This window comes from Salvelinus fontinalis, unplaced genomic scaffold (assembly GCF_029448725.1).
Source record: "Salvelinus fontinalis isolate EN_2023a unplaced genomic scaffold, ASM2944872v1 scaffold_0896, whole genome shotgun sequence".
In the NCBI taxonomy this organism is placed as follows: Eukaryota; Metazoa; Chordata; class Actinopteri; order Salmoniformes; family Salmonidae; genus Salvelinus; species Salvelinus fontinalis.
The window spans coordinates 15,834-28,780 of record NW_026601105.1 but is presented as its reverse complement, the minus strand read 5'-3'; the positions used below and the strand labels follow the sequence as shown (position 1 = coordinate 28,780).

General features: G+C 49.0%; 1 protein-coding gene across 2 annotated transcripts in view; it reads left to right on the top strand.

Moving 5' to 3' along the window:
• Positions 1–10,914, top strand: part of LOC129847621 (dachshund homolog 1-like) — a gene marked incomplete at its 5' end in the record, with an annotated part of 55,599 nt that extends 44,685 nt beyond the window's left edge. The window contains 4 exon segments of one of the 2 annotated variants that reach the window (XM_055915370.1): positions 3,107–3,254; positions 3,377–3,514; positions 3,762–3,833; positions 10,291–10,914. In XM_055915370.1, the coding sequence (XP_055771345.1) occupies positions 3,107–3,254; positions 3,377–3,514; positions 3,762–3,833; positions 10,291–10,328 (396 nt within the window). 2 annotated transcript variants of the gene reach the window in all.
• Between the last annotated feature and the right edge of the window lie 2,033 nt (positions 10,915–12,947).

The window sequence follows — 12,947 nt, the reverse complement described above, 5'->3', positions numbered from 1 at the left end:
TGTCTCTGGGCTCCATCTCATCTCTCTATCTGTGTCTCTGGACTCCAACTCATCTCGCTATCTGTGTCTCTGGGCTCCACCTCATCTCTCTATCTGTGTCTCTGGGCTCCACCTCATCTCTCTATCTGTGTCTATGGACTCTACCTCATCTCATCTCTCTATCTGTGTCTCTGGGCTCCACCTCATCTGGGCTCCATCTCATCTCTCTATCTGTGTCTCTGGGCTCTACCTCTTCTCATCTCTCTATCTGTGTCTATGGACTCTACCTCATCTCATCTCTCTATCTGTGTCTCTGGGCTCCATCTCATCTCTCTATCTGTGTCTCTGGACTCCACCTCATCTTTCTATCTGTGTCTCTGGGCTCCACCTCATCTGGGCTCCATCTCATCTCTCTATCTGTGTCTCTGGGCTCCACCTCATCTCATCTCTCTATCTGTGTCTCTGGGCTCCATCTCATCTCTCTATATGTGTCTCTGGACTCCACCTCATCTCTCTATCTGTGTCTCTGGGCTCCATCTCATCTCTCTAACTGTGTCTCTGGGCTCCACCTCATCTCATCTCTCTATCTGTGTCTCTGGGCTCCATCTCATCTCTCTATCTGTGTCTCTGGGCTCCACCTCATCTCTCTATCTGTGTCTCTGGGCTCCACCTCATCTCATCTCTCTATCTGTGTCTCTGGGCTCCATCTCATCTCTCTATCTGTGTCTCTGGACTCCATCTAATCTCTCTATCTGTGTCTCTGGGCTCCATCTCATCTCTCTATCTGTGTCTCTGGACTCCACCTCATCTCTCTATCTGTGTCTCTGGGCTCCATCTCATCTCTCTATCTGTGTCTCTGGGCTCCACCTCATCTCATCTCTCTATCTGTGTCTTTGGGCTCCACTTCATCTCTCTATCTGTGTCTCTGGACTCAATCTCATCTCTCTATCTGTGTCTCTGGGCTCCACCTCATCTCTCTATCTGTGTCTCTGGGCTCCACCTCATCTCTCTATCTGTGTCTCTAGACTCCACTTCATCTCTCTATCTGTGTCTCTGGGCTCCATCTCATCTCTCTCTCTGTGTCTCTGGACTCCATCTAATCTCTCTATCTGTGTCTCTGGGCTCCACCTCATCTCTCTATCTGTGTCTCTGGGCTCCACCTCATCTCTCTATCTGTGTCTCTGGGCTCCATCTCATCTCATCTCTCTCTCTGTGTCTCTGGACTCCATCTAATCTCTCTATCTGTGTCTCTGGGCTCCACCTCATCTCATCTCTATCTGTGTCTCTGGGCTCCATCTCATCTCATCTCTCTCTCTGTGTCTCTGGGCTCCACCTCATCTCATCTCTCTATCTGTGTCTCTGGGCTCCACCTCATCTCATCTCTCTATCTGTGTCTCTGGGCTCCATCTCATCTCTCTATCTGTGTCTCTGGGCTCCACCTCATCTCATCTCTCTATCTGTGTCTCTGGGCTCCACCTCATCTCATCTCTCTCTCTGTGTCTCTGGGCTCCACCTCATCTCATCTCTCTATCTGTGTCTCTGGGCTCCATCTCATCTCTCTCTCTCTGTGTCTCTGGGCTCCACCTCATCTCATCTCTCTGTCTGTGTCTCTGGGCTCCACCTCATCTCATCTCTCTATCTGTGTCTCTGGGCTCCACCTCATCTCATCTCTCTATCTGTGTCTCTGGACTCCACCTCATCTCTCTATCTGTGTCTCTGGGCTCCACCTCATCTCTCTATCTGTGTCTCTGGGCTCCACCTCCCCTCATCTCATCTCTATCTGTGTCTCTGGGCTCCACCTCATCTCATCTCTCTATCTGTGTCTCTGGGCTCCACCTCATCTCATCTCTCTATCTGTGTCTCTGGGCTCCACCTCATCTCATCTCTCTATCTGTGTCTCTGGGCTCCACCTCATCTCATCTCTCTATCTGTATCTCTGGGCTCCACCTCATCTGGGCTCCATCTCATCTCTCTATCTGTGTCTCTGGGCTCCACCTCATCTCATCTCTCTATCTGTGTCTCTGGACTCCACCTCATCTCTCTATCTGTGTCTCTGGGCTCCATCTCATCTCTCTATCTGTGTCTCTGGGCTCCACTTCATCTCATCTCTCTATCTGTGTCTCTGGGCTCCACCTCATCTCATCTCTCTGTCTGTGTCTCTGGGTTCCACCTCATCTTATGTCATCTCTCTATCTGTGTCTCTGGGCTCCACCTCATCTCATCTCTCTATCTGTGTCTCTGGGCTCCACTTCATCTCATCTCTCTATCTGTGTCTCTGGGCTCCACTTCATCTCATCTCTAACTGTGTCTCTTGTGGATCACCAGTCATTATTTTAACTGAAAAACACCCAACTCTACCTCCAGCATATTTGTTAAGATTTTTTTTTTTTAAAGTCTTTTAACATTTTGACTGGAGATTAGAGATGTAAAGACTACACACTACAGTGATGTATGGATTTAGATTAGAGATGTAGAGACTACACACTACAGTGATGTATGGATTTAGATTACAGATGTAGACTACACACTACAGTGATGTATGGATTTAGATTAGAGATGTAGACTACACGCTACAGTGATGTATGGATTTAGATTACAGATGTAGACTACACACTACAGTGATGTATGGATTTAGATTAGAGATGTAGAGACTACACACTACAGTGATGTATGGATTTAGATTAGAGATGTAGAGACTACACACTACAGTGATGTATGGATTTAGATTAGAGATGTAGAGACTACACACTACAGTGATGTATGGAATTAGATTAGAGATGTAGAGATTACACACTACAGTGATGTATGGATTTAGATTAGAGATGTAGAGACTACACACTACAGTGATGTATGGATTTAGATTACAGATGTAGACTACACACTACAGTGATGTATGGATTTAGATTACAGATGTAGACTACACACTACAGTGATGTATGGATTTAGATTAGAGATGTAGAGACTACACACTACAGTGATGTATGGATTTAGATTAGAGATGTAGAGACTACACACTACAGTGATGTATGGATTTAGATTAGAGATGTAGAGACTACACACTACAGTGATGTATGGATTTAGTGAAACAACCTCTTGATGTGTGTCGTACTCTGTGTCCTCCAAGCAGGGCTTGCTGAAGGTTGCCATCGACAACACGCGCGCTCAGGACAAGCAGGTGCAGACGGAGAAGTCAGAGCTGAAGATGGAACTGTTCAGAGAGAGGGAGCTGAGAGAGACACTGGAGAGACAGCTCACCATGGAGCAGAAAAACAGAGGTAGGTTAACACTACATTACCCACAACCCACTGCACACAATACTACACTACATTACCCACAGTGTACTGTTCAGAGAGAGGAAGCTGAGAGAGACACTGGAGAGTTGTTCTGTGTATTTCAGTGCTGATCCAGAAGCGTCTGAAGAAAGAGAAGAAGACGAAGAGGAAACTTCAGGAGGCTCTGCAGTTTGAGTGTAAACTGAGAGACCACGCTGAGCAGAGCCTGCAGCAGACTGTAGCCTCAGACAGAGCCCTCTGTGGTAAGTCTTCAGGCTACATTACTTTTTACATTTGAATTTCATTTACATTCACTTTTCTTTTACATTTACTTTACATTTGACTCTTTATTCACTCTTCATTTTGACTTAATAGTGCAGTGTTACGTTGTCATTTATGTTCCTTTATGAAAATGAATGTATTGCCCTTTTACTTCTCATTTACTAGTAATTAGGTGTGATAATTAATGACTAAACTCCTGCCTCTCCGTCATCATTAACCTCCAATCAGACTCACTGACCCAGGAAGTAGACAGCGGTAACCAAGGTAACGGCAGGACTGACGCAGAGGCAGCGATACAAGGTACGGCAGCTTCTGAATGGCTCATCCATCCTTATCCTAGTAGCCTAAGTGTCCGGGTGTTTACGTTGAGTTAAACTAACACCGTTGGTCCATGTAGCAGCAGTCAAATTGATCAACAGTTTTTAATAGTTAAGTGAGTGTTGAGCGTATAATTCTATTCTTATCTGTTATGAAGGTATTTGAGAGCATTTCAGATGCTCTCATTGCTCTGTGTATCAGAACGACAGTACACCCCATCTACACTCCCGCTCTCCTGCTGCAGTCCCCCCACAGACCCCATCTAACCCTCTCTCTCTCCTGCTGCAGAGTCCCCCCACAGACCCCATCTACCCCCTCTCTCTCCTGCTGCAGAGTCCCCACACAGACCCCATCTAACCCTCTCTCTCCTGCTGCAGAGTCCCCCACAGACCCCATCTACCCCCTCTCTCTCCTGCTGCAAAGTCCCCACACAGACCCCATCTACACCCTCTCTCTCCTGCTGCAGAGTCCCCACACAGACCCCATCTACCCCCTCTCTCTCCTGCTGCAGAGTCCCCACACAGACCCCATCTACACCCTCTCTCTCCTGCTGCAGAGTCCCCACACAGACCCCATCTACACCCTCTCTCTCCTGCTGCAGAGTCCCAACACAGACCCCATCTACCCTCTCTCTCTCCTGCTGCAAAATCCCGCCACAGACCCCATCTAACCCTCTCTCTCCTGCTGCAGAGTCCCCACACAGACCCCATCTAACCCTCTCTCTCCTGCTGCAGAGTCCCCACACAGACCCCATCTAACCCTCTCTCTCCTGCTGCAGAGTCCCCACACAGACCCCATCTACCCCCTCTCTCTCCTGCTGCAGAGTCCCCACACAGACCCCATCTAACCCTCTCTCTCCTGCTGCAGAGTCCCCACACAGACCCCATCTACCCCCTCTCTCTCCTGCTGCAGAGTCCCCACACAGACCCCATCTACCCCCTCTCTCTCCTGCTGCAGAGTCCCCACACACACCCTGTCTACCCCCTCTCTCTCCTGCTGCAGAGTCCCCATACAGACCCCATCTACCCCCTCTCTCTCCTGCTGCAGAGTCCCCATACAGACCCCATCTACCCCCTCTCTCTCCTGCTGCAGAGTCCCCACACAGACCCCATCTAACCCTCTCTCTCCTGCTGCAGAGTCCCCACACAGACCCCATCTAACCCTCTCTCTCCTGCTGCAGAGTCCCCACACAGACCCCATCTACCCCCTCTCTCTCCTGCTGCAGAGTCCCCCCACAGACCCCATCTAACCCTCTCTCTCCTGCTGCAGAGTCCCAACACAGACCCCATCTAACCCTCTCTCTCCTGCTGCAGAGTCCCCACACAGACCCCATCTACCCCCTCTCTCTCCTGCTGCAGAGTCCCCCCACAGACCCCATCTAACCCTCTCTCTCCTGCTGCAGAGTCCCAACACAGACCCCATCTAACCCTCTCTCTCCTGCTGCAGAGTCCCAACACAGACCCCATCTACACCCCCTCTCTCCTGCTGCAGAGTCCCCACACAGACCCCATCTACACCCTCTCTCTCCTGCTGCAGAGTCCCAACACACACCCCATCTACACCCTCTCTCTCCTGCTGCAGAGTCCCCACACAGACCCCATCTAACCCTCTCTCTCCTGCTGCAGATTTCCCACACGCACCCCATCTAACCCCTCTCTCTCCTGCTGCAGAGTCCCCCCACAGACCCCATCTACACCCCTCTCTCTCCTGCTGCAGAGTCCCCCCACAGACCCCAACTACACCCCCTCTCTCCTGCTGCAGAGTCCCCCCACAGACCCCATCTACACCCCCTCTCTCCTGCTGCAGAGTCCCCACACAGACCCCATCTACCCCCTCTCTCTCCTGCTGCAGAGTCCCCACACAGACCCCATCTAACCCTCTCTCTCCTGCTGCAGAGTCCCCACACAGACCCCATCTAACCCTCTCTCTCCTGCTGCAGAGTCCCCACACAGACCCCATCTAACCCTCTCTCTCCTGCTGCAGAGTCCCCACACAGACCCCATCTACCCTCTCTCTCTCCTGCTGCAGAGTCCCCGCACAGACCCCATCTACCCCCTCTCTCTCCTGCTGCAGAGTCCCCACACAGACCCCATCTACACCCTCTCTCTCCTGCTGCAGAGTCCCCACACAGACCCCATCTACCCCCTCTCTCTCCTGCTGCAGTCCCCACACAGACCCCGTCTAACCCTCTCTCTCCTGCTGCAGAGTCCCAACACAGACCCCATCTAACCCTCTCTCTCCTGCTGCAGAGTCCCAACACAGACCCCATCTAACCCTCTCTCTCCTGCTGCAGAGTCCCAACACAGACCCCATCTACCCCCTCTCTCTCCTGCTGCAGAGTCCCCACACAGACCCCATCTACCCCCTCTCTCTCCTGCTGCAGAGTCCCCACACAGACCCCATCTACCCCCTCTCTCTCCTGCTGCAGAGTCCCCACACAGACCCCATCTAACCCTCTCTCTCCTGCTGCAGAGTCCCCACACAGACCCCATCTACCCCCTCTCTCTCCTGCTGCAGAGTCCCCACACAGACCCCATCTACCCCCTCTCTCTCCTGCTGCAGAGTCCCCTCACACACCCCGTCTACCCCCTCTCTCTCCTGCTGCAGAGTCCCCACACAGACCCCATCTACCCCCTCTCTCTCCTGCTGCAGAGTCCCCACACAGACCCCATCTAACCCTCTCTCTCCTGCTGCAGAGTCCCCACACAGACCCCATCTAACCCCTCTCTCTCCTGCTGCAGAGTCCCCACACAGACCCCATCTAACCCTCTCTCTCCTGCTGCAGAGTCCCCACACAGACCCCATCTACCCCCTCTCTCTCCTGCTGCAGAGTCCCCACACAGACCCCATCTACCCTCTCTCTCTCCTGCTGCAGAGTCCCCGCACAGACCCCATCTACCCCCTCTCTCTCCTGCTGCAGAGTCCCCACACAGACCCCATCTACACCCTCTCTCTCCTGCTGCAGAGTCCCCACACAGACCCCATCTACCCCCTCTCTCTCCTGCTGCAGTCCCCACACAGACCCCGTCTACCCCCTCTCTCTCCTGCTGCAGAGTCCCCACACAGACCCCATCTAACCCTCTCTCTCCTGCTGCAGAGTCCCAACACAGACCCCATCTACCCCCTCTCTCTCCTGCTGCAGAGTCCCCACACAGACCCCATCTACCCCCTCTCTCTCCTGCTGCAGAGTCCCCACACAGACCCCATCTACCCCCTCTCTCTCCTGCTGCAGAGTCCCCACACAGACCCCATCTAACCCTCTCTCTCCTGCTGCAGAGTCCCCACACAGACCCCATCTACCCCCTCTCTCTCCTGCTGCAGAGTCCCCACACAGACCCCATCTACCCCCTCTCTCTCCTGCTGCAGAGTCCCCTCACACACCCCGTCTACCCCCTCTCTCTCCTGCTGCAGAGTCCCCACACAGACCCCATCTACCCCCTCTCTCTCCTGCTGCAGAGTCCCCACACAGACCCCATCTAACCCTCTCTCTCCTGCTGCAGAGTCCCCACACAGACCCCATCTAACCCCTCTCTCTCCTGCTGCAGAGTCCCCACACAGACCCCATCTAACCCTCTCTCTCCTGCTGCAGAGTCCCCACACAGACCCCATCTACCCCCTCTCTCTCCTGCTGCAGAGTCCCCACACAGACCCCATCTACCCCCTCTCTCTCCTGCTGCAGTCCCCACACAGACCCCGTCTACCCCCTCTCTCTCCTGCTGCAGAGTCCCCACACAGACCCCATCTAACCCTCTCTCTCCTGCTGCAGAGTCCCAACACAGACCCCATCTACCCCCTCTCTCTCCTGCTGCAGAGTCCCCACACAGACCCCATCTAACCCTCTCTCTCCTGCTGCAGAGTCCCAACACAGACCCCATCTACACCCCCTCTCTCCTGCTGCAGAGTCCCCACACACACCCCATCTAACCCTCTCTCTCCTGCTGCAGAGTCCCAACACAGACCCCATCTACACCCTCTCTCTCCTGCTGCAGAGTCCCCACACAGACCCCATCTAACCCTCTCTCTCCTGCTGCAGATTTCCCACACGCACCCCATCTAACCCCTCTCTCTCCTGCTGCAGAGTCCCCCCACAGACCCCATCTACACCCCTCTCTCTCCTGCTGCAGAGTCCCCCCACAGACCCCATCTACACCCCCTCTCTCCTGCTGCAGAGTCCCCCCACAGACCCCATCTACACCCCCTCTCTCCTGCTGCAGAGTCCCCACACAGACCCCATCTAACCCTCTCTCTCCTGCTGCAGAGTCCCCACACAGACCCCATCTAACCCTCTCTCTCCTACTGCAGAGTCCCCACACAGACCCCATCTAACCCTCTCTCTCCTGCTGCAGAGTCCCCACACAGACCCCGTCTACACCCTCTCTCTCCTGCTGCAGAGTCCCCCCACAGACCCCATCTACCCCCTCTCTCTCCTGCTGCAGAGTCCCCACACAGACCCCATCTAACCCCTCTCTCTCCTGCTGCAGATTTCCCACACACACCCCATCTAACCCTCCTTCTCCTGCTGCAGAGTCCTCACACACACCCCATCTACCCCCTCTCTCTCCTGCTGCAGTCCCCCCACAGACCCCATCTACCCCTCTCTCTCCTGCTGCAGTCCCCCCACAGACCCCATCTACCCCTCTCTCTCCTGCTGCAGAGTCCCCACACACACCCCATCTACCCCTCTCTCTCCTGCTGCAGTCCCTCCACAGACCCCATCTACCCCATCTCTCTCCTGCTGAAGAGTCCCCACACACACCCCATCTACCCCTCTCTCTCCTGCTGCAGTCCCCCCACAGACCCCATCTACCCCTCTCTCTCCTGCTGCAGAGTCCCCCGACAGGGACTGGCTCCCTCTTTGTTAGCAGATCAAACATCTAAACCGTTAAAAGGGAAATTTAATTTAATGTCAGTGAAGCAAAAAAAAGAGCAAGGCCCCGTAATTAATGGCTGTCTTAATTGTCCTCCTGATGTATTTGCATAGGCATCATTTGCATAACTTACATGCAGTAATAAATCTTTCCAAAGAGCGTTTTTAACAGACAACAGGCCCTAGAAGACAAAACATACTTGTTGGATTTATATATACAGAACAATACTCTTATGTATCTTAGTTTGCTATCTTTGTTGATCATCTTAGTTTACCATCTGTGCTTATCATCTTAGTTTACTCTTTGTGCTTATCGTCTTAGTTTACTCTCTGTGAGTATCGTCTTAGTTTACTCTCTGTGCTTATCGTCTTAGTTTACTATCTGTGCTTATCGTCTTAGTTTACTATCTGTGCTTATCATCTTAGTTTACTATCTTTGTTTATCATCTTAGTTTACTACCTGTGCTTATCATCTTAGTTTACTATCTGTGCTTATCATCTTAGTTTACTATCTGTGCTTATCATCTTAGTTTACTATCTGTGCTTATCATCTTAGTTTACTATCTGTGCTTATCATCTTAGTTTACCATCTGTGCTTATCATCTTAGTTTACCATCTGTGCTTATCATCTTAGTTTACCATCTGTGCTTATCATCTTAGTTTACTCTCTGTGCTTATCATCTTAGTTTACTCTCTGTGCTTATCATCTTTGTTTACTCTCTGTACTTATCATCTTAGTTTACTCTCTGTGCTTATCATCTTAGTTGACTCTCTGTGCTTATCATCTTAGTTGACGCTCTGTGCTTATCATCTTAGTTTACTATCTGTGATTATCATCTTAGTTTACCATCTGTGCTTATCATTTTAGTTTACTCTCTGTGCTTATCATCTTAGTTGACGCTCTGTGCTTATCATCTTAGTTGACGCTCTGTGCTTATCATCTTAGTTTACTCTCTGTGCTTATCATCTTAGTTTACTCTCTGTGCTTATCATCTTAGTTTACTATCTGTGCTTATCATCTTAGTTTACTATCTGTGCTTATCATCTTAGTTTACCCTCTGTGCTTATCGTCTTAGTTTACTCTCTGTGCGTATCGCCTTAGTTTACTATCTGTGCTTATCATTTTAGTTTACTATCTGTGCTTATCATCTTAGTTTACTACCTGTGCTTATCATCTTAGTTTACTACCTGTGCTTATCATCTTAGTTTACTATCTTTGTTTATAATCTTAGTTTACCATCTGTGCTTATCATCTTAGTTTACTCTCTGTGCTTATCATCTTAGTTTACTCTCTGTGCTTATCATCTTAGTTTACTCTCTGTGCTTATCATCTTAGTTTACTATCTGTGCTTATCATCTTAGTTTACTCTCTGTGCTTATCATCTTAGTTTACTATCTTTGCTTATCATCTTAGTTTACTCTCTGTGCTTATCATCTTAGTTTACTACCTGTGCTTATCACCTTAGTTTACTCTCTGTGCTTATCATCTTAGTTTACTATCTGTGCTTATCATCTTAGTTTACGTTTACTATCTGTGCTTATCATCTTTGTTTTTCACCTGTTGTTTGTCAGATGGAAGACTCTTCCTGAAAACCACAGTGATGTATTGAAGTCAACATGAAGAGAAGATGGATTCGAGCACCATTGGAGAGATTCCAGGGACTTGCAGCAGCAACATCATGGACGTTTCAGTACTACACACTACTGTCATTAAAGACGGACAATACACAACAAAGAACAAATAATCAAAGAATTGTCATAACGGTGTTATGTGCAAAACCACTGTATTTCACAGCAACACATTCAAAGCAAAGTGGAACTGAAGGAAAGATTTTTCTACTTTATTTAAACCAGCCCGAATGCTCAGAGACAAATCCACTTCCGATTTTTGACTTGTATTCCTGTCTCAAGTTTTATAAGATTTCAATGTTTTAAAGCATAATGTCACGAAGGTAATCTAGAGGGTAATTTATTACGTTATTTCTGTACATAAATTCATACAATGTTTCATTACAATATTTGTTTTTGTTGTTTATTCTAGTAATGAAAAATGACAGTTTGTCCTTTGCCATTGTTGTATATCAGATGAAAGGTAAAGGCTTCCTGACCCACTGTATGCTGTGTACATAAAGTAAAGAGATTGTATTGTAATGCAGTAGATCATCGATGAAAAAATAATACAAACATTCTCATCTGTCTCAGTCTGCTGTCTTCTATTGGTCAATCCATCAGTCCCTCATTACCCATCAGTCCTCCAATACCCATCAGTCCCTCAATACCCATCAGTCCTTCAATACCCATCAGTCCCTCAATACCCATCAGTCCCTCAATACCCATCAGTCCTTCAATACCCATCAGTCCCTCAATACCCATCAGTCCTTCAATACCCATCAGTCCTTCAATACCCATCAGTCCCTCAATACCCATCAGTCCCTCAATGCCCATCAGTACTTCAATACCCATCAGTCCTTCAATACCCATCAGTCCCTCAATACCCATCAGTCCCTCAATACCCATCAGTCCCTCAATACCCATCAGTCCTTCAATACCCATCAGTCCTTCAATACCCATCGGTCCCTCAATACCCATCGGTCCTTCAATACCCATCGGTCCCTCAATACCCATCAGTCCTTCAATACCCATCAGTCCTTCAATACCCATCAGTCCTTCAATACCCACCAGTCCTTCAATACCCATCAGTCCTTCAATACCCAACAGTCCTTCAATACCCATCAGTCCTTCAATACCCATCAGTCCCTCAATACCCATCAGTCCCTCAATACCCATCAGTCCCTCAATACCCATCAGTCCTTCAATACCCATCAGTCCTTCAATACCCATCAGTCCTTCAATACTCATCAGTCCCTCAATACCCATCAGTCCTTCAATACCCATCAGTCCTTCAATACCCATCAGTCCTTCAATACCCATCAGTCCTTCAATACCCATCAGTCCCTCAATACCCATCAGTCCCTCAATACCCATCAGTCCTTCAATACCCATCAGTCCTTCAATACCCATCAGTCCTTCAATACCCATCAGTCCCTCATTACCCATCAGTTCTTCAATACCCATCAGTCTCTCAATACCCATCAGCCCTTCAATACCCATCAGTCCTTCAATACCCATCAGTCCCTCAATACCCATCAGTCCTTCAATACCCATCAGTCCTTCAATACCCATCAGTCCCTCAATACCCATCAGTCCCTCAATACCCATCAGTCCTTCAATACCCAACAGTCTCTCAATACCCATCAGTCCTTCAATACCCATCAGTCCCTCAATACCCATCAGTCCCTCAATACCCATCAGTCCCTCAATACCCATCAGTCCCTCAATACCCATCAGTCCTTCAATACCCAACAGTCTCTCAATACCCATCAGTCCTTCAATACCCATCAGTCCTTCAATACCCATCAGTACTTCAATACCCATCAGTCCCTCAATACCCATCAGTACTTCAATACCCATCAGTCCCTCAATACCCATCAGTCATTCAATACCCAACAGTCTCTCAATACCCATCAGTACTTCAATACCCATCAGTCCTTCAATACCCATCAGTACTTCAATACCCATCAGTCCCTCAATACCCATCAGTCATTCAATACCCAACAGTCTCTCAATACCCATCAGTCCCTCAATACCCATCAGTGTGCTTGACACCATTATCACACCCTAGTAGTGAACCATGGTGACACTGCATTATCACACCCTAGTAGTGAAACATGTTGAAACAGCATTATCACACCCTAGTAATGAAACATGTTGACACAACATTATCACACCCAAGTAGTGAAACATGTTGACACAGCATTATCACACCCTAGTAGTGAAACATGTTGCCACCGCATTATTACACCCTGGTAGTGAAACATGTTGACACAGCATTATTATACCCTAGTAATGAAACATGTTGACACAGCATTATCAAACCCTGGTAGTGAAACATGTTTACACAGCATTATTACACCCTAGTAGTGAAACATGTTGCCACCGCATTATTACACCCAAGTAGTGAAACATGTTGACACAGCATTATCACACCCTAGTAGTGAAACATGTTGACACAGCATTATCACACCCTGGTAGTGGAACATGTTGACACAGCATTATCACACCCTAGTCGTGAAACATGGTGAACAGCATTATCACACCCTTGTAGTGAAACATGTTGACACAGCATTATCACACCCAAGTAGTGAAACATGGTGACACCGCATTATTAC